Source organism: Cloeon dipterum, chromosome 2, assembly GCF_949628265.1.
Source record: "Cloeon dipterum chromosome 2, ieCloDipt1.1, whole genome shotgun sequence".
Classification (NCBI taxonomy): Eukaryota; Metazoa; Arthropoda; class Insecta; order Ephemeroptera; family Baetidae; genus Cloeon; species Cloeon dipterum.
In genome coordinates, this window is record NC_088787.1 from 10,843,740 (window position 1) to 10,864,665 (window position 20,926).

The following is a 20,926-nucleotide window of genomic DNA, read 5'->3' on the forward strand; positions in this document are numbered from 1 at the left end:
ATGTACCGCTACAGCGTGGTAAGCGCGCGGAGATTCAAATTGTTGAAAGCAATGCTTGCACTTGCAATCATTCCGAGATAGAACATTCAAGATGGAAGACGTGACTATGGCTCCCGTGGAAAAGTCTGAGGCGAAGAAGGACAAACCAGACAAAATGTTCACCCTGAAGAAGTGGAATGCAGTTGCAATGTGGAGTTGGGATGTCGAGTGCGACACCTGTGCCATTTGCAGGATCCAGGTCATGGGTGAGTGAGAGTTATCAATGTTTTGAAGCTTCGTTTCCATTGTTTACTAGATAAATTAATTTTTTCCATACCAAGCATATAACATGGTATTTTGTTATTTCCATCTATGATGGTACGCCATCATTTTCGGAAAAGGTGCACACACTCCTTGAACGTATCTATTTGATTTTTTAGTCATATTAGCGTTATTCGAGGCTGCAATTGTGTTTTTTTTAGTCTGCCAGGTCGATTGAACCTGAGAACCTTCAAACTGCACTTGGCCACGCTCAAGTGAGTTCACATGTTGGTCGTTGAAATTGATTGAGTCTTGGGCAAAACCTTTAAAATAGTAAATCATGAACATTTTTTTTATTATGCTACTGGCTGCTCGTCAGACACTTTTATTATTTTTTTCTGTGTTTAGGAGTGACCTAATTTTAGAGGTGAAATAATAACAACCAAATTCAAATTTTTTTCGCTCTTCATATCAAAAGAGGCACATTTTATTATAAACATTTTTGGTGGAAAGCTTGGTAAGCATTTTAAAAGTTTTCGTATTTACAAAAATAAAGAGTCGCGAAAGATAAATTAATAGGCGTACTTAAATTACTAGTTCACTGTCCAGTGGGAATACATTGAGTCGAATGTTTGCATTGGTCGAATCGATACTGTCTACATGTTTGTCACAAATTAATGTCGTCGCACGCGTCACTCACTCACTCATTTAAGTCATTCAACATATTTGTTCAGGGCATTTTAATTACAAAATAATGACTATGAAGGTGCTCTGAAGGGCATAAACCGAGGAGAAGAAGGAAAATTTTGCGCTGTCGAAAAACACGACGGTCGGCACCCTCCAGAGGGAAAGCGAAAAAATGCAGTGGTGGGTCGTTCTGAGGGGAAGGCTCCTCAGGCGCCGAAGGGGAGAGGTTTCAGGTTGGCTATGCTGCTCATGCGGCGCACGCGGCGGCCGGTGAGGCTCTTCTCGATATCTTCGAGGCTGCGGCCCCTGGTCTCGGGCACCCAGAACCTGACGAAGACCAGCGACAACACGCACATGCCGCCGAAGAGGGAGAATGCGCCGTGGATGCCGGCCACGTCGACCAGGAAGGGGAACGTCTTGGTCACCAGGAAGGTGCACGACCAGTTGACGGCCGTGGCCACCGAAGCGGCCGTGCCTCGCACCTTGGCCGGCAGAACCTCACCCATCATCAGCCAAGGAATGGGCCCGAAGCCTAGTGAGAAGCCAATCACGAAGAGCGCGAAACAGATCAGTGGCAGCAAGCCCAGCAGCTCCAACAGTTCCTCGTCCAGGCTGGGTCTGAAAATAGGCAGAAAATGGTCAAAATTCTGTCAGGGTTCTGGGAAGTCATCAACTTTGAACTGTTGACTTACTTGATGTAGAAGAATACGGCGAGGCCGCACAGCGTTATGGCCATGGTGGTGCCAGAAATGTAGAGCAGAACCTTCCTGCCGAGCCGGTCGATGAGAATCGTGGCCACGAAGGTGGAGCCAAAGTTGACGACGCCGACGATGATGGCGGCCAGGTTGTCGTCGACCGAGCTGCCGGCCATGCGGAAGATGGACACGGTGTAGAAAATGACGGCGTTGATGCCGGACAGCTGCTGGAAGAACATGAGGCCGACGCTGATGCTCAAAGGTCGCAAATTGCCCTTGGTGAACAGATCGATGAGTCGCGGCTCGTCCTTCTGGGTGGACGCGTGGGACCGCTCGATTTCAGAATATTCGCTTGTGATGTCGTAGTCAGGACCGCGTAGCCACTGCAACGCTTTCTTGGCGGCACTTGTTCTGTCTGTAACAGGAATAAATTAGAAATACCGTTCAGGACTAGTTAAAAAGCCTACGCTCACCTTTCGAAATGAGATATCTAGGCGTTTCTGGAATGAGACACATTCCGATGGTGAAGGGAATGGGCAGGCAGGCGCCCATGATGGCCAGATTTGACCAGCTCAGGTACTTCCCCGCCACGTAGCAGACGAGGATGCCTGGTGGCAATCATGAAAGTCAAGAATTTCCGCGTTGTTTTGTGCGTTTAACGTACCGATATTTCCGAGGGCGGTGGGTAGGAGGCCGAGGGTGCCCCTGACCTCAGGTTGTACAGTTTCTCCCAGGTACACGGGCAGGCAAAGGGAGGCGATACCTACGCAGAAGCCTCCCAGGGCACGGCCAATCTTAACCATCAGCACGTTTTGGGCAAATGCGATCACCAGGAAGGCTGGAAAGAGAACAGTCCAAATTCAAAAGTCTCTTCCTAGAAAATTAAATGAAACTCCTGAAATTTTAGTTTAATACCAGAAAAGACCTCTTTCATTTTTTTAGAACATTCTTGACCTGGTGTTAGAACATTTATTTCAGTAAAAATTGACTTACAAATAATGAAAGGCAGGGCGGTGCCGAGGATGGTGGAGCGTCGGCCGATGTGCTCGATCATCGGCCCGCCGGCGATGCCTCCGACAAGCCCAGCCAACGGCATCAGGCTGACGATCCATGATTCCTGCAGACAAATATGATTCACAGGTCAGTGCGGTTATTCACAACTGCACTTGTCTAACTTACGTCTTCTGTCGTGATGGTCAGCGTAGCGTTGTCCTCCTGCATCTTAACCAGCGCCGGCGCTGTGTATCCTGACGCAAACCCTACGATCATGGAGCCGAGGGATACAGAGATTGCCGCCATGACCTGCGAACAGGGAAAAAAATTGTTAATCAGGGTAGATCTAAACTTAGGATTCGTTTGGTTTGAAAATTTAATTTTTTTAGAGTAAAGTCGTTTTCTTATATCTGGTAATGTGTTGTACGAAGGGGGATGCTGGCTGAAATCACGTGTTGGCAGCATGCTCAATTCGTAAAATGGAGACCTTTGAAACGCCTTGACCAAATGCGTAAACAACGGAACAATGGAATTTTTTCGCATAAACTCTTTCTGTAATTTCTTATCGGACGCTTGTTATATAAATGATCAGGGATTAAACAGCTGGCTTAGACAACGATTACGTCAACTTGAACAATTTGTTTTTCAGATTCAATTTCAAAATAAAATTTGATTGATATTTACTCTAAAAATAAAAAAAAGCATTATAATAATTTGCGCTTGATGGGTGACGTAGAAGTTCAAAAATGTTTAAGTCGTTACAAGCTATAAATTTAATGTTCATACTCGAAAAAAATGGTGCTGTCCAAAGTCGATGTTTTTCTGTTAGCCTCACAGATCCGTGAAGAGAACATTATTTATTATGTTAACCATCGATATCAACTCAACCATGCTAGTCAAAGGGTTAACTTTTTGTACTTATCAGTTTTTCCCAACTTTGTTCAGCGAGAATTGCTAACAAAATTTTCGATTCATTTCGGCAGAGCCAGCAATCAACTTTGCTGAAATTTAAATTTCGTAAAACTGCCTGCGTATTAATTTTTTTAAATAATTATTTGGTTCGCAGAATAATTTTGTCACTCTGCTTGAAACTCCCAAACCCATTTCGTTGAGGAAAAATTGGATATTTTTCCAAATTAATATTTTCCGTAAATTATCTCTATCCATTCGGAAAAATTCATGCACAAACAATTTAAAATAGAGTAATTAAAACGAATGCACAGCATTTTTAACCGTTTTATCCTGTCATATAGAATATTTTCTTTAATTTTATGTTTTACTTTTGTTTTGCCTAAAAATATTGCTAATCCTCTTGCCTTAGTTATTTTGATTTCATTCATTAAGTGAGTTTAACATTCTAAATTCAAACAATTCCGATACAATTTTTAGATCTAATTGCTAGATTGCGAATAAACATGCGATCTCCAATCGGTGTGGAAAAATTTTAGAATTGGAACTGGGCGCTATGCGAAATTGAAATGATTTCATGGGCTTAACGATTAGGTACCTGACTGTATGTGCACTTGGGCTTGGGCCCTTCGCAGGGCACGTCGAGGTCGACGTGGGTGTCTGTCCTGAGGAGCACCTTCATTGTGGGTGGTTTCGCGCCAACTGCGTGGGCCCTTTGGTGTCGGCGGTGCTTATATCCGCGCCCCCGATAACCCCTGCGCGACCCTTGACCCTGCCGCCAATGACGTACTCGCAAATCGAATCAGCAGATTCGTTGTTTTGTTGCGTTCCGGCCGAGATTCAATCAAATCACCAACACCGCCGCCGCCGCCGCTTCGCAAACTTTATTTGGCCTCTCTGTAAATATACGCGACTGCTCGGCAACAATGAACGTGACAGAAAATTTCCTTGTTTTGGGGGAAGCGCGCGCGGCCAGGGTCGACGTTCGGCCGTGAACGCAACCTTTTGCTTTTCCGGATTTGTTCGCCGTCGCTTCTGGTCCAAAGACCGACTGCCGGCGAATTTTTTCAAATAAATCTAGAGAGATGAAGTTGTGCCTGTGTTTGAGTGCCTAGTGGGACTCGGGAGCGTGTGTTACGTCAGCTGAGGATTTCATTACACAAGCAAAACAGAAAATATTTTATTTTTTAGTTTTTTGAAAATATATTTATTTAGGAAATTTTACAAGTTTAGCCAATTCAGAATGAATTATCGGCTGGTTCTAGCTCAGCTCGTAATGATCTGATTTTCTAGAGAAAATCAATTAATGTTTCTTGATTGCTAAATTCTGCATAATTATTTTAAATGCAAAATATTTTAATTCCATCGTCCATTTGCAAATAATTTAAGTTTGTCGGCACTGAATGACTCATAACTCTCTTTAAAGTCTTAGAGCTACCTATTCATTGTTTTTTTTTAAAATAATCTGAAAATCAGTGAGTTGTAAAAAATTGTTAAATCGGGCAAGCTTTGGATTAGGTGAGCTGTGACGTCATCATTGCTTAAGATGGTAAAGATACGGATGCGCCAACTGTAATAAGTCTGCTATTTGTTTGATGCCTTTGTAATAAAAATACCAATCAATCGGTCACAACCAACAGAAGGCAGAATCGGAATATTCGAGGACTGCTGACGTCACCATTTTTGCTTGTTCGCTTATTTGGTTGGTGATTCAAAAATTTCAACGGCGCTTTAATTTTCTCACTAATTTCGCAAGACAAATTTTAATTATTATGACGTCACTAGTCATTTGGGTTTGATAAAATAAGTTTATGGCATTCCATTTCAATCAGATTTCTTAATTTAAGAGATAATCAAATAGTTCTGAAGAACTTTAACGCACCCACGCAATTTACCACCACCTGTTATTTGTTTAGTAACGTACGCGCCTACAAAGTCAGGGTTATGCAACCCTCTGGACCATCGTGGCGTGCCGGTTGCAGCAATCTGAATTTGCGCAATCCTCTAACAATAAAAGTCTCCTTCTTCTGTCTTGCGAGAAAATCGCACTTAAAATGCGTGTTGCGCGCGTCGAAATCGCCCGGTTGCTTGTTTTTCTCCCGATTTCGACGACGTCAGCGAGCGCAAATAATATTTCATCCGAATAATAATAATAAAAAAAGGCGTTATGGTGTCGCAAAGACACGAAGGCAGGTGATGCCGACGGCCGCAACAGCTGATGCTGCGCGTTTGTTTTTATCACGACGCGAGCAGCTGATCGATTTGCAAACGCGTTTTCTGCCGTTCGCCGTCGCCGCCGGCGGACTAGATGTGTATGTGTTGTGACGACTTGTTTATTAGACCTACATTTCGCCGGGTCGCCCTTTGATACGGAGGGAGACGACGCTCGCTCGCTCGCGCTCGCACGTCCGACCAGTCGCCGCGAATTTCAGGCGGACTATCTCCGGAAATGCAGCATTGCAGGAAAATAATTTTAATTGATTCGAATGGAAAATTACGTAACGCCACGTGGGGACGAGAATCGATAAGAAATATTTTTAACATCGAGGTTGCAAAAATTTAAAGATAATGCGTAACGATATGGCATAAACAGAATGTTTGAGGAATGAATTAATCATCTAAACGGTTAATTAAATTGCAAGGGCGTGTGTGCTGTGCCAATATTCCACGTAATGTGTCACGTAATAAGTCGTTATTCGCAAATTGATTTTAATTAGCCGGTGCATAATTGCGCTCATTGTGCCAATTGATTTATTTACATAACTGAACTAATGCATGGAGATTTTCTGCTGCTGTTGTTTTTCCCTGTCGGTGCGGACGCAAACAGTAGGCATTGAAAGAAGCGTCCGAGAGATTAGATAGCACCTGAGATACAGCGAATGACAAAACACTCCTTTGATGTGAGACGCACTTTGCACCTCTCGAATAATTGAAAAACACTGCAGCCTTCTCACTAACCCGAGGACACACGCTTTCTTCCCGCTTATCATTGCATCAAGTGATACTAATCGTGACGGAAAAACTCGATATTAATTTCTGAACGTAAAAGGGTTAACCAATTCAACGTAACATTGTTGCAAATCCCAAAATTCTTAAATGAGTGTGGTTGCAAATAATGCCCATCAATTAATACGATGATTAATTTTTCCCTTTCGCTCATTATTTCGTCGCATTCCGATGTGAAGACGAAATTAAATTCAAATTTGATCTGAGGAGCGTTCCTCAAATGCCTGTTGCGCGAACCTTAGTCGGGCGTGCAAGGTGTCTCACTTTTACGATTCTCACTGGTTCTGTCAGAGAAAAGCTAGAAGACGCGGGGCTGCGGCATTCAGACTCAGCGGCGCGAGCTGCTTGTTTTTTAGCGTGTGTCAACTCTCAAATAACACACTCGTGTATTGCACACCTGTCTCATTCAACGATGCTCCAAAAACCTTTCAATTTGAAGGTGGAGCTCACAGTTAATGTGTTAAATTTTACAAAGCAACTTTTAAATTCAAATTTCTGCGAATTTTAATTTTCTTTAAATAAAAATCAAGTAAATTTGAGATACGCTGTAATCTGATGTGACTACCGAGCAACCTTGATTGAGATTTTCTTCGCAGAGTGAGAGATTAATTATATATTCACCGCCAAAAGCGGTCGCAAAAATGATCACTTCCTTCAACGTTCAGAGATTGAACGAGTTTAAAACTGGTTTCAAAATTAATTACTGGTTCTCAGGGTCCAATTCAAATTATCAGGATTTTTAAAAGGAATAAAAGTTTGGCACCAACCTGCGGCAGCATCTGTCCGACGGGGATGTCGCCCGAGGCGGACGAGGTGTCCGACTCCTCGGCCACGCTGAGCGGACGCTGCTCCTCGAAGTGGCATAGCGTCTTGTCGGGGTCCTTGGGGGCCTGCTGCGCCCCGGCCGACAGGGTCATGTTGATCTCCTTGTAGCTGGAGCCCATCGTGTGTTGTGGTGCGGCCGCGTGTGCGGCCGCCGACTTTATACCCCCCACCCGCTCGGCCGCCACGCCCCCCGCAGCGTCCAGGTGAGCGTCCGGCAGGGCCCTCGCCGCTCGTCCCGCGGATCACGAATTATTTCCCGACAGTGACAGGCTTTAAGAGGCAAAAATCTTGCTCTGATTTGGAATTGGTGTATTTTTCCTTAGAACTGGATTAGGATAAAGGCCTGAAATATTTTTTTCTTCAATGGAGCATTTTTTTGTATTTAGTTTTTCTTTTTTTATCTCAGCGGAAAAATAATAATAAAGAAGTTTTTTCCTGCTGCACTCGATTCTTTGATGGGTTATGCTAGAGGCTATTGTTTCATTTTTAAGTCTGACTGATATTTTATCGCACGCTTGGAACCAAAACAATTTTTATTTGAGCCTGAAACCAAAACTGGTTTCATCTTGAATGAGGCCTCTAAATTCTAAACAAAATTTGTCAGACCAAGAAATAATATAATATTTAGGTTAAAAATTAGTCCTTCTTTTCCGCCATTTTTTACCCGAATGGTTTTTAACTCTTATTAAAATAAAAACTGCTTGAATTAATTAGTATTTCTGTTTTATGTCAGGTTAAAATTTTCAGGAATTTCCAAACCCTTTTTATTTTGAATTTGACCATATTTCCTACAAGGTTTATACCAACATTCTTCTCATCGAGTGTAAATTATCAAGGTGAAAAACAAATTTTCAGGACCGCTTTTTGGGACCGTGGAAATTGTTCATGGCCAATTTTTGGACATACAAAACAAGCCTTTATTTTGGTTCCGGTTTGTCCATCAGCCCGATAAAAATCGAAAATCAAAGGCCGCGGCAGGCGCCAGGGTCAGATTTTCACGCGCATTAACCAAAATCCCTCTGCAGACGTCACCTACCTGTGAAAGTCTGTAAGAGGGATTAGTAAAAAGCAGAAGAGCAAACAAACAAATCAATTACGATCGTGTCAAATCAAATGTCGCCGGCGTGGGATTTGCCCTATCTTGTCTTTGTCTCCTACTCGCAGATAACGAAAGAAAACGCGTTCCAAGCTGGAAACGAGATCGGTTCCGGGTGGAAAAGTGCGAAAGTTGGTTGGTTAGCTCGCGCATCGTCACTTATCGCGTGCAAACAGCTGTTTTGCTGCTACTGCTGACCGACGGAATACATGTACATATATATGTAAATTGTGTGAAGTCATCTTCGCTTATCTCAAACTCGCACAGCCTTGCCACTCGCGCATACGTAACCGTGCCCCGAATGCCGACCAGGTCTTGTATTTCAAATACTTCAGAAGCTTCACATATATCGTAATTGATAAAAACCGAAACAGTTGCTTCGTAGGGTCTGTACACTTGTATTAAGATGACAAGTGTTTCTTGATTGAAATATGTTGTATTAGGTTTCGAAATCTTAAAACTAGATGTGTTCATGCTACTTGAAAATTTTCCATCAACTCGGAGATTATTGCTCTGTCGAGTTGATTTAATCAATTTAAAAATAATTTGCGGAGTGGGCTAACAATCAGGAGAACAGGGAAGGAAACGACGACGGAGATTCGGAGAACCCTCAAAAGCTGATTGACGTCAATTTGACTGCGAATGTGCGCACAGTGGCTTAATAGGCCTGATTGGCCTTGAACTTGACTCTCGCCCCCCAATAGTGATAGATTGTCCCCGGGACAACATCGCGGCACGTAACCAAAATCTTCCTTGCTCCACACTCTGCAATCATAGATGCACTTGGACTGAAATTTTGAAATAAGAATAAATTCTTTATCAGTAAAATTATTATTTTTTCTCCTGTATCATTAGGCGCTTTTCACTTGTTGAAGTCAATCTTATCAAGAATATTTTCGCTGCACTGCTCATTAATCTGATTAGCTGCAATAATAATTGTTGATACAAGTAAAGCGCAGTTCTTCTAGAGATAGATAATACGTCACGAGATATCGAATCCGACGTATTTACACAAAGATTTGTTTTAAATAATAACTAGGGCTGCAATTTTTAAACTATGGACTGTTTTCTCTTAGCTTCAAATCGCCATGGAATGGTTGAATAAGCGCGAACCACACCATTTAGCACCAAAAACATTCTTAAATTCACAGCCTAATTTCTTGGATTCAAGTGTTTAATTAATTAATCTGGACCTATCTTTTCCGGTTTCGTGACTCCTGTTTGTTGAACCGGTCGGTCCTTTTCATCAATCTGGTCTATTTGCTCGAAGAGATAAAATCATCTCGTATTAATTTGTTTTTATTTACCTCTTGCCGAAATTCGACACTCTCCTCGATTGATCTGTAAATATTTCAATCTTTAAAAGGTCTCTTTGTGTTAACCGATTTGAGCAACAACAAAATCAACAGGAAAATTTTTCTTTTATTCCAGCTCTGAACATATTCTGGGAAAACTCATAACCCTGAAAATATCAATAAATGGACGTTTTCAACACAAGTGCAGGCAGGCTTGACTACCCTGACACAGGGATTTTTGCCCTGGTATCCAACCTGGGATTCTTGTAAAATACATCGACCATAAAAACATGCTCGTCCCTGAAAATAAATCGCTGACCCTGAAACTATCGCGGCCGTGAAACGACAACTACTGCTGCAATAAAAGTAATTATTACTTTTTTTTAAAAAGGCGTGTTCGGAATTTGGTTCGCACGTCGAAAAATTCCTTTTACAAACCGAACAAGAGCAAACAGGAAAGGTAAGCGATCTTTTTTTTGTAGAGCTGACGAAACGTGAGCAGGTCGTTTTTATAAGGTGTGGCCGCCGGCCGACCAATGGGCTTGCGTGACGTGCGCACACACCTCCTGACGGCCGCTCAGGTCGCTCGCCTTGGACAATTCACCTGAACTCTCTGTTTCTGTGCAACGTCACCAACGCTTTTAATGCAATCTCTTTTCAAAGAGCCACGTTAATATCAAACCTAATTTTAAAATGTATTAAATGAAAATTGACACAACTTTTCGCCGCATCGACAATTTATTCCTTTAGAACTGGTCCTTTTTCCAGTACATTTAAAGAAATGGGCACCATTTCAGAAAAATTTACCGTGGATTTTCATCAAAATATTTTTCTTAATGAGTGTTTCCTGTTTTTAAACCTTAAAAACTATGATACCGGTCTAGTCTTAATTCATTAAATTGATTTTGAGATTAAAAAAATGGCTTTATTTTAGTTTCAAATCGTTTTGTCCAGCAATAGTTTCAAAGAAGACACCGAAATGTTTTGTTCGTCACTTTTGTCACCTTGCTTTCTAATTCAATCTCAATAAATTGGTTACGTTGCAAATAATGCTTGAATATTTTTTACATTTAAATTGGCGGATCAACTAACTCTGACTTGCAATCCGTTAAGAATGCAAGACTTAAATAGGGAAAGGTTGACGAACTTGGGGCCAGCTTTCGCAACAATTGGGGTCGTTCATAAGAATTCCCTAAAGCGAACAAAAAATCGGCCGAAAAGGTTGATTGACAGCTGCATGTGCGAGCGTTTGTCTGTGAACTTTCGCAACTAGTAATTACCACGCGCTCGCAAACGTTTCTTATTCTTACGTGATCTAGAACATGACTCTTTCTCATTTTTTTTCTCGGCCAATTACACGATTATGGCATCGCTTTCCTCGCCAAGCAGCACACAATTAAACGCTGCTTGCTACTTGTTGCTATACGCTTTTCCTCTGCACGCGTGGCGCAACTCGCCCAACTTGGAACTTTTCAGTCCGACCAGTGTGCCGCCGACTCGCACGCAATTTCACTCCTCGCCCGTTTTGCTCCTTTCAGCCGCTGCTTTCAAACCGACTTAATTTGGGGGCTGATCCGGCTTCAGCTCCTCTAGTTTCTCTTGTCAGTCTAAGTTTTTACAGCTTTTTAAATTGCCCTTTGACAGCTGTTAATTATGCATGCTTGAAATATATGTACATTAGTTTTTTTAATTCTGTTAATGAGTTTACTTCAAATTGATTTAGGGAACTCTACATATAATTAAGGGAACAAATAATTATTTTCGGACGGAAACTAAATTCTTTAAAAAAACTAATATTTTGCATTTAATTTTGAAAACAATTTATTCTGTAAATTATTAGCAAGTTACAACTTCAACAGAATAAGGCAAAAGGACATAATCTTCTCCGCATCATAAACACTTTCATTTTATGCTAAATATAAACTAAAATTTATTACCACGTTTAGAGTTATTTTAATTCAATCACGTGTTCACATTTTGCTGAATCTTTTTTTACCTCGCTTTTCAGTAGCAAACGTCAAAGTAAAAATGAAGCAGTTTTTCCCCAATTTTATGACCTTCTCATCTCTTGTTTATTTGATTTCATTAGATTCCGGTTTAGGCGTGTGTGCGCGCAAGAATCTGATTTTGAGCGTGTTTCTCGTTTGCACTGATAATTACTCCGTGGCGTGATGGGCATTCAAGGCCCTGCGCCACCACGCCCTGAGTTTGCAGAACCTTTTAACACAAATTCCGCAGGCAAATTTGTTTTGACGCTTGTGAAAGCGAAACAGCATCCTATAATTATTTCATGATTTTCACCTGAACGGCCGGCAATAAAATGTTTCGTGTCCGCAGGAACCTAAATTCACACTTTTTTTCTTTGTACACCAATTTTAATAATTGTTATTATATGACCATTGAAATTAATTCTTTAGGCGTTCAATTTAATATATGGGTTACTTTCTTCATTAAATAATCTGTTAGTAAAAGTTTAAAAGTTTGTTGTGAATTTAACTGCTGATAAATACATTTAAGAGTTTAAAAAAATGAAATTTTCGTAGTCCTTAGCAGCGGGGGCCAGATTCGTGCTACGCGCAACTATGGCGTCCGGTGGAGTATGGCGCGAAAAAACGGTCACGTGAAAATGCGCGAAAAGAACCAAGTTTTGGTCATAATTGTGATATAATTTGCATTTCTTGCACTAATTGTGTCTTTTGGATCGTAAAAACAAACTCTTTGACACTCGTACGGCAATCCAAAGAGAGCTTTTTGTTTCCCACATTCAGATGCCATCTTTTGGATCTGCGCAGTGGGAACCAATTTTATCGCACGCATCTGGCCCCCACTGGTCTTTAGTAATTTAAACAATTATTTGCGTCTGCATCCCTAAATCACGTTTATTTTTTCCATAAAATTAACCAAATATTTTTATTTGTTGTCAGATTCGTGTCTTCGGTGCCAGTCGGAAAGCCAGAAGCAGGAGAGTCAGAAGCAAGACTGCGTGGTGGTTTGGGGCGACTGCAACCACTCGTTCCACTACTGCTGCATGTCGCTGTGGGTCAAGCAGAACAACCGATGTCCCCTGTGCCAGCAGGAATGGGGCATCCAACGCCTCGGACAGTGAACCCAGCAACCTTCCTTACGCGGTCAGTGCGTTGCCTGCTGCACAAAGGCAATGTTACGAAACGAAATGTACTCGTGCTGGACACTGGAAACGACGGACTCTTGAAAATCTCATGATAATTCCTCGCTCTTGTAATAAAGCTGCTTAACAATTAAGAGAAATTATTATTCTTTTCTTTTGTGCACAATCAGTAGAATCGAATGCAGCGAGTTATACTTATTAAAGACTTAAACGCTCGGATTGTCAAAAAATCGGAAGTAGTTGCCTCTTAATTTTGAACAGACCACAAGAAACACGATTTCTGTATGTGTACCTGCATGTGTTTAAGTGATAGATATTACAACAATTACGCGTTTGACACAGAGAAAATCACGCAGGAACAAGTAGTTCCTTTAATCTATGAATTAAATTAGCTAATAATTCTATGTAAGCAATTCACACCACCTTCCAGACGTAGGAATCAATCGCTCTTCGTTTACAGTAAATACGCAAAAATATGAACAACTTCTCTGCTTCAAAAGTTTATTTTCTGTAAAGGTTCTGGTAAAGTGCTCGCCAAAAATTAACAAACATATTGCTATTTTGACAAAAACGTAAATTGTTCATTGAAAATGCTTTTAATTTGTAATAAAAAAAGAAAAACAGCAGAAAACCACCATTTTCTATTATTATTTCCGCATCTTTCTCAATCCAACCCCGATCAAATCAATGATTAGACAGAGAAATATTTATCAATTATTGGGATATGTTAAAAAAATAATTTTTGTGAAACCTGGAGCATTAGCATTAATTTTTGATCAAAAAATTCCACTTTAAAAATTAAAAATGGCAAATCTTGCCTCGTATACCTGGCATCAAATAAATTCAGCATCAACTGCCTAAAAAATATGATTTAATTTTCCCGATTAATAAAACTGAAGCATAATGCAATATGGTTACTCTATTTGCTCGCGGCCAAACTGTTCCAGAGAGTGCTTTGCGTTGACGTGCTCTCGATAAGACGCAATTCGTTTGGCTTAAACACGGTCAGAACGTGATTTTGATCTCGCACGTCTGGAGACCCTTCAATTGAGTTGATTTATTTACCCTGGTGTTTGAATGTCAAATTTATCGAATGCGTACGTTCACCCGCGCGTCAGCACTCGCCAATGAGGTCCTTTGTCCAATTCGCTGGCCGGCTGGCCGGCCAGGCCGTCGTCGCCATTCATCACCGCATGCCACGCTCGTCGTTTCCTCTCGACGCTCTCCATAGCATTATTGCAGCTTCAAATTGCTTTTCAATTGGCCACGATTCTCGAATCGCCACCCTCGTTTCATGCGTGAGAAACAGTGCACGTGAGCAGATCACGTTTTATCCGTCTAATTGTGCAACCTAAATATTTTTATACGAAACATTTGAGAAAAATAATCACTTCCCTGTCAATCTTATTAAAAAAGTTGTTTTAAATTAACAAAATAAATTTTGAGTAACACAAACCAATTAACAAGCTCTTTCTAATTAAGAAATGTTTAGAATTAGCTGATTTTTTTTTCGAAAATAGCTTTTTGGAGCCTTTGAAATCGGTTTTTCTATATTTCTAGCTACTGAATGAAGAAATTAACAAGAGGAAACTCTTGGAAAGAATAATTTCCTGTTAGCAACATGAATTTAATCAAAGCCTTGGACATAATTTTAATTATTTCGTATTAGAAATCAGGTTTCTTTGATTAATTTTTTTTCTTTAGCGGTGATGAAGGGTTTCGAAAAAATTAACGCTTCTAATCTTGTTGGATTTTTCACGGAAATAACGACAAGTCAAAAAAGAACAAAAAAAAACTTAAAATAACGAAGAAGACTATTTTTCAAATTAAAATAACGAAAATAACAAACAATTACGGTTTCTATGGGAATCTGCATATTGCAACTCATGCTCACAGACACGTGATGTCAAAGGTCACACTCGTCATCGCTCAATTTATTTTATTAGACATAAGGACATTAAACGCCTGCCACAAAGCGAGGTCAGCAACCTGCGTTGCATCCGCAATGAGACAGTTGCCTATTGGTTAGTAGTCTCACAAGCCCCTTTGAGATTTTGACCCAGCGGCTGCAAGCTGCAACGGACAATATTCAAATCAACAGCTAAAAGCCAGATGCACATTTTCTCTCGTTTTCAGATTTTTTTAATTCCGATCTTCCCACAATCTTAAAATCTAAAATTTATTTTTAAATGTTAATTAAAGACACGGACGTAACTAACAAATTCAAATCAAATAAATTTTACTCTAAATCAAGGTTTGCCAGATCGCCAGGGCCTGCGAATTTTGCAATACGAAAAATGCACTAGTTTTCATTCTAAAAAACCTTTCGATTTTTCTTCAAAAGTCAGATGAAAAATTCATTGTTTTTTTTAAATATATAGCTAATTTTCAGTGACGCAGAAGTGGTGGAACATAATTTAAAAATTCATAAACATATCTTCCATCAAACAAAATATGCATAATAATTCACTAATATGCTATCTCGTAGGTTTGATTTGTAAAAATGTGCAAAATTGCGGAAAAGCCGCAAAACACTTTTGTGAAATGGAGTGAGGTTTTCTGGAAAAATTCGAATCATGTTATAAACTAATTTTTTGACCTAGTCCACAAATAATATGGTTCACAAAAAAGTGCAAATAATTATGGCAAATTACACGGTCCAAATATTATCACGCTTTGATTTAAGGAAATATTTTTTCGGAATTGTTCGGTGTATATTTTTCAAATTATTGCTGATTTCCCTAGTTTCGGAGACTGTAACAGTAAAAATATGCGATGATTTGAATTTGAAGTAGTCAATGAGCTAATAATTAAACAACTGTACTGATCAGAGTAGTACACAAACGAGTTGAAGTTTCAAAGAAGGCGCGACTTTGGCGCCACCAGCGACGGACAAAAGTGTGAGTGACCTGGCCGGAAATAACAGAACACGTCCCCCTGCTGACGACGATATTAGCTCGGGGTCTGTTTTCCGTCTTTCCAGGGGTTGATTTCCGTGTCTCCAGCCGGCAGACCCATGAGGGCAGGTGAGTCGCGGCCCGCGGGACCTCTGGGGCCCTGCACCAGGCCCAGAATTGGCTTAAATTGCGGCAATGCCGCATTGAGTCGTGCGCCGGGGGCGTTCTGTTTCGCCGGCCGCATCGCCACGTCTTGGATTTCTTGACTGAATAAGCTTTTCATTCGCAGTGTGGCTTTTGGTTTTGGGCTTGGCGGCCGTTTTGGGCCAGAAAAGCCAATCGAGCACCGATTTCCTGACGCCGGCCGACCGGCTGCGGCTCAAAAGCTCGCTGCAGTCCGCCCTCGACTCCAACGACATCACCGCTGTCCACTATGCGGTACTCGGCCTAAACCTGCTCAAGGAGAAGGTCGCCAAGACTGAGGTAAAGACTCATTCGAATAATTTTGAACTGTTTTTTGTCAAAATAAGCTGTTTGACTGATATTTTTTGTAATAAAACATCGTTTGAAACGTCCGAACGCTGTGATTGGTTAGTTTTACGAGATGCGCCAATCAGCGCATTCCTCGTAGCCAGCTCTGGAAGAAAGAACCAATCACTGACCAGGCTCACGATTGTGTTAAATTTTCAGGATATTTGTAAACTTGCCTTGAGTGCTGCGACAGCCAGCGGTCCGAATTCGTCGCCAGTGCTGTACCATGTGGTGGACACCTGGAAGCTGCTTGGAAACTGCCAGGGCAGCCTGCCTTCAAACATTGCCAAAGTACGAAATAAATTAATCAACGCTCCGTAGACAGTTTTTAATCATCTTTGTGCGTTTATAGGATCTGAGTTCTGCCCTTGAGAGCGATGAGACGAGCATTCCCAACCTTTACTTCGCCTACCAGGGCCTGGTCAGCCTGGGCCAGACGCCCAAGGATGTGAGCAAGCTTGCCAAAAATCTGCAGGCTGCTATTAAGAAGGACGACAGTCTGCTCAAGTAAAATTATTTTTTTAAAATAAAATTTCATTCTAATTTATAGAACTGTTTATTCAGGCTCTCGCTTTATCGGTATAATTTTGTAGAAAATATTTATTAATTTTATGCCAAGTTGTTTACATTTTCCCTTCTCTTTTGTTTTACAGTCTGGGATACCTCTTCCATTTGGCTGCTTTGCTTGGAAACAACGGCAAATTTGCTTTTGACAGGATTGAGGATGCCATTGTCCAGGCTGACGAGGTTGACGGAAAAATTCTCCAGTTCGAAGGCGGCATCAGCATTACAGGTTTACAATTTTTCTATAACTGGACAATTTTTACATCTGAAACTTATTTTAATTTATCGTTAATATCATTTTTTTATTTGTAGCTTTGTTGGTGAGTGGAGCTTACAAGTTGGCGGCCGCAAATGACAAGAAGCCGCCGATCAGTGGTGACCAAGTGACCAAATTCGCCAACTTCTTCATCAGCCGCAAATCCGTGCAGTCTCCAAAGGGCGTTTACAGTCTCCTTGAAGTGCTGCAAACTCTCACCAGCAACAAGGTAACAGACTCTCACCACGCGGCAAAATCCCTCAAATTTACATGATGAATAAAAATAATACTTTCGTTCTGCTGAAAATGTTTGAAGACAACCTTTATAATTTCTGATTGGTCACAAATTCCCAAATACTACTTTTTTTTGCGCTGGACCCTGGTTTGACTTGTCTCCATTTTTTTATAGTTCCACCAGCCTGCTGTGGTGACCCTGGCCAGCTCGTCCGCCCTGACGGCCGCCGCACCGCAGGTTTCAGTCAGGGTGAGCGACCTGCTTGGTCGCTCCCTTGGCCCGATGTCCGTGACCCTGGACACCGCCACCCGACTTGCTGACGGCGTCGTCGAAATGGCTAAAGTCAACCTGGCCGCTCAGCAAGGAGACAGGTTCGTTATTTTCACTAATTCTTGTATACAATTTAAAGAAATAGTATTTTTTTTCAATTATTCACAAATAAATCACACTTTTAGGGTTTAATCTGTGAAGGTTAATTTGTTTTCAAATGAAAACAATTTTGTTTTACATGAAAGGCTAACTCTTTAAGAAAAATTCAAATCGTGGTGCTCCACCCTTGCATGTAGCAGAAGTCTTTTTTATTGCAGATTATTTTTATAATTATTTATTAAGTGAGACTTTTAGTTATTTTCTAGCTTAAAAGTCATTCTTATTGAAGAAAATTCCTTTTTTATATAAATGAATTTTTGAAGCCAATTAATTTTAAGATTGAAACATTTTCCTTTACCGATTTACTAAAATTTTGAGTTTCTTGAAGCCGTTTAGAGGATTAAACTAGAAAAATATCAGAATTATTTAAATTTCAAGATCAGATGTTTTTTCAGAGTGAAAATATTAACAGCTCAAGAGGAAAATCAAGATTTCAAAGCCATTAGTAGATTTTTTTGTCTGTAGTTTAGCGATTTCTTTCGATTTTTGCGAAATAAATACAGTGATTTTCCCTCAGTGTCTCGATATTTGTCGATTTCATGACTCCGTTCATAAAAAATTTGCAAATCCAAATAAATTTTTAAGCCTAAACGTTGAAAGATGTAAAAATATTTCCAGTCCAGCAAGTAGAAGAGTTACTGGCGTATTGGTAAATCACATAGTTTATAATTTAATACTTGTACATTTTGTGTATTTATCGTAACCCAGAAATAAAATGCTGTGCGTTTATCAATCAAAAACAAAAAATTAATCCAATTGGCATGTTCCTAATCCTAAAAGTGTTTTGTTTACCGAAAAGTTAACCTCTGCCTGAGTTTGTGTGAATTATTGCCTGAAAAATGTTTGATTCGCTTCCAGTAAATTGCTCTGCTAGGTCTTTCATGGCCGAAACAGATCTCAATACTGGAAAAGCGACTGTTTGCCCTGCTGGATTTAGACCTGGCCCTTATTTCCAGAGGGAAGGCTCTCAGCTCGGCTGACACTTGACCAGAAATCCAATCCTGAAGCAAAAGAGAAACTAATTTTCAATTATTTTTCTCCTCAGCACGCTGTACACCCTGGACCTGACCAGCGCCAAGGGCAAGCGAGGCTTCTACAACCTGGCATTAAGCCTGAAGCCAAGCAAACCCGACGAGAAGCTGGTTGGCCTGTCCGGAGCGCAGATCCAGGTCAAAATCCTTGGTGAAGTGTCGGTTGATGTCGCTGAAATCGGGACTGCAGACGCTGACCAGACCACTGCTCCGAAACTAAACAAGTAAGGGATGACTATTACCCCTAGAGCTGACCCTGAAATGCCTTTAAATCGAAAACCTTGGAATCAGGATATCAGCCTGATTATCTTTATTAAAATAATGAGCATCATTAAAAAACAGTACATCTTCGGAGAAGGGTTTATATCCAAGAAACAACTCTCTTCACCTCGACTAATCAACGTTTTTGCTCTTTTTAGGGTGAACTACCCTTCTAAGGCGACATTCGCCATAGACGCCGACTGGCACCAGCGACTCGTGATGAAATTCACGCTGAAGGACAAGTTGAGCAAGGAGCCGATCGCCGTGCACCAGGCCTTTGTCAAGCTGGTCAACGTGGCAACCGACAACGAGGTCATCTTTGTCGCCGAGCCAGACTCAGGAAAGTCTTACCGCTTCGACCTGGACGTGGGCGCGCGCGCCTCCGACTTCCAACACCAGTCGGGCAAGTACAGGCTCGAGCTGCTCGTCGGTGACGCCGTCCTCGCGAACTCGTTCTCCTGGCAGGTGGCCGAGGCCTCTCTCACCTTCGCCCCCGCCGCTTCTGCCCCCGAACTCGACTTCCACAAAGTGTACAAGCCCAAGCCGGAAATCAAGGTGAGTCAAAACTTTTGATTTTGTCTAATCACTAGAGTGTAGTAGTTAAGATTTGATTTGATTGCTAATTTTTTAACGTATTGTTTTACAGCACTTATTCCGTGAACCAGAGAAAAGGCCACCGGCGACGGTGTCCACGCTGTTCACAGGCCTCATTTGCGTTCCTCTGCTTTTGCTACTTATCCTGGTGAGTTTTGATTCAACTGAGGATAGTATTTCCAGGGAAAGTTCAATTTTCCACAAAATAAAAAATAGATAATAAATTGAAATTCGGTTTGATTGATTTTTTTAGAATTATCTTGGAAAATTGCACAAAATGATTATTTTGTGATTAATATTAATTTTTATAAAGAAAAGAAAGAAATGACTCTGTGTCAGAACGAAACCTAGATGTTTTTAAAATGGTTCACAGATTGTTTCTGGCAGTATGAATTCTGTGGGGTTTGCAAGTCGAATTGTGTAATAGAAAATGCTTGAATAATTAAAAACTTTTGGATTTTTGATAACCCTTTTTGATAAAAAATAAATCTCGAGCTCAAATAATTACAATGCTGCGTGTTTTCCATTACAGTGGGCGAGGATTGGCGTGAACATTTCCAACTTCCCGCTATCGCTGTACGCTGTTGGTTTCCACCTGGGCCTGGGTGGCATCTTCGGCCTCTTCGGTATCTTCTGGCTTCAGCTGAACATGTTCCAGACGCTCAAGTACCTCTTGGGCATCGGCACAGTCACCTTCCTCTGCGGCAACAAAATGCTGGCCAAGCTGGCGCAAAATCGACGCCAGCGCTGAAACGGCGCGGTTGCATGGAAATTGAGCAAATTGTAATAAAAAAGTGTGTGCCGAGCGAGTGCGTGAGCGTGTGACGTTCGTTTTTGTTATTCGTGCTGAGTCGGGTGTTGAAACAAACGTTTTGTAAAGACATTCCCTGAATAAAAATTTTATTTAAAATACGCGGCCCTTATTTCAATGAACAAAATTCAATGACTTATTATATTATCATCATGCTGGTACCACAAAAAAGTAATGCGGGTTTGGAGATAATGCGTCAAAGTGGCGTTGAAATAAACCCGCATTTTGCTATAATGATTGAAAGTTGTTGCTAAAAATGTTTACTATCTTGCTGGATGCAGCGTGTTTTTCGAAAATGACGCAAAAAATAAATGGAATTTATTGGCTGTTGAAATGTTCAGTGTTGTGTTGTAAGGAGAGAAAAAAGAATGTTTATAATGAATTTTTAATCTGCTCAATTGATCGAAAAATCTTTTTTGACGGCTGGTAAAGAAAAATTTAACA

At 41.0% G+C, this 20,926-nt stretch overlaps 3 protein-coding genes across 4 annotated transcripts; 2 read left to right on the forward strand and 1 right to left on the reverse strand.

Moving 5' to 3' along the window:
• Positions 1-66: 66 nt before the first annotated feature.
• Positions 67-13,510, forward strand: Roc2 (Regulator of cullins 2). Its single transcript, XM_065480144.1, has 2 exons — positions 67-245; positions 12,671-13,510. The coding sequence occupies exons 1-2, from the start codon at positions 92-94 to the stop codon at positions 12,850-12,852; spliced, it is 336 nt and encodes a 111-aa protein (XP_065336216.1). The 5' UTR covers positions 67-91; the 3' UTR covers positions 12,853-13,510.
• LOC135935803 (facilitated trehalose transporter Tret1-like) lies at positions 688-7,501 on the reverse strand. 2 transcript variants are annotated; one of them, XM_065478360.1, is made up of 7 exons: positions 7,298-7,501; positions 2,802-2,924; positions 2,616-2,739; positions 2,287-2,460; positions 2,096-2,230; positions 1,620-2,037; positions 688-1,545 (listed from the first exon to the last, which is right to left on the reverse strand). In XM_065478360.1, the coding sequence occupies exons 1-7, from the start codon at positions 7,472-7,474 to the stop codon at positions 1,134-1,136; spliced, it is 1,563 nt and encodes a 520-aa protein (XP_065334432.1). In that variant the 5' UTR covers positions 7,475-7,501; the 3' UTR covers positions 688-1,133. The 2 variants fall into 2 exon arrangements, with proteins under 2 accessions (XP_065334432.1, XP_065334433.1); XM_065478361.1 differs by lacking the exon at positions 7,298-7,501 and adding an exon at positions 4,123-4,264.
• A 2,242-nt stretch (positions 13,511-15,752) lies between the features above and the next one.
• Positions 15,753-20,581, forward strand: OstDelta (oligosaccharide transferase delta subunit). The gene is made up of 11 exons (XM_065478826.1): positions 15,753-15,899; positions 16,060-16,253; positions 16,461-16,592; positions 16,654-16,808; positions 16,955-17,094; positions 17,178-17,350; positions 17,531-17,727; positions 18,831-19,040; positions 19,236-19,632; positions 19,724-19,819; positions 20,204-20,581. The coding sequence occupies exons 1-11, from the start codon at positions 15,890-15,892 to the stop codon at positions 20,420-20,422; spliced, it is 1,923 nt and encodes a 640-aa protein (XP_065334898.1). The 5' UTR covers positions 15,753-15,889; the 3' UTR covers positions 20,423-20,581.
• Positions 20,582-20,926: the final 345 nt, after the last annotated feature.

Bases quoted from the DNA above. Each gene is read 5' to 3' on its own strand.
- Roc2 (XM_065480144.1), top strand. From the start codon at position 92: ATGGAAGACGTGACTATGGCTCCCGTGGAAAAGTCTGAGGCGAAGAAG. The intron at 246-12,670 runs GTGAGTGAGAGT...ATTTGTTGTCAG, and splicing joins TTGCAGGATCCAGGTCATGG to ATTCGTGTCTTCGGTGCCAG.
- LOC135935803 (XM_065478360.1), bottom strand. From the start codon at position 7,474: ATGGGCTCCAGCTACAAGGAGATCAACATGACCCTGTCGGCCGGGGCG. The intron at 2,461-2,615 runs GTAAGTCAATTT...TTCTCTTTCCAG, and splicing joins CGCCCTGCCTTTCATTATTT to CCTTCCTGGTGATCGCATTT. The intron at 2,231-2,286 runs GTACGTTAAACG...GATTGCCACCAG, and splicing joins CACCGCCCTCGGAAATATCG to GCATCCTCGTCTGCTACGTG.
- OstDelta (XM_065478826.1), top strand. The intron at 16,593-16,653 runs GTACGAAATAAA...GTGCGTTTATAG, and splicing joins TGCCTTCAAACATTGCCAAA to GATCTGAGTTCTGCCCTTGA. The intron at 17,095-17,177 runs GTTTACAATTTT...TTTTATTTGTAG, and splicing joins AGGCGGCATCAGCATTACAG to CTTTGTTGGTGAGTGGAGCT.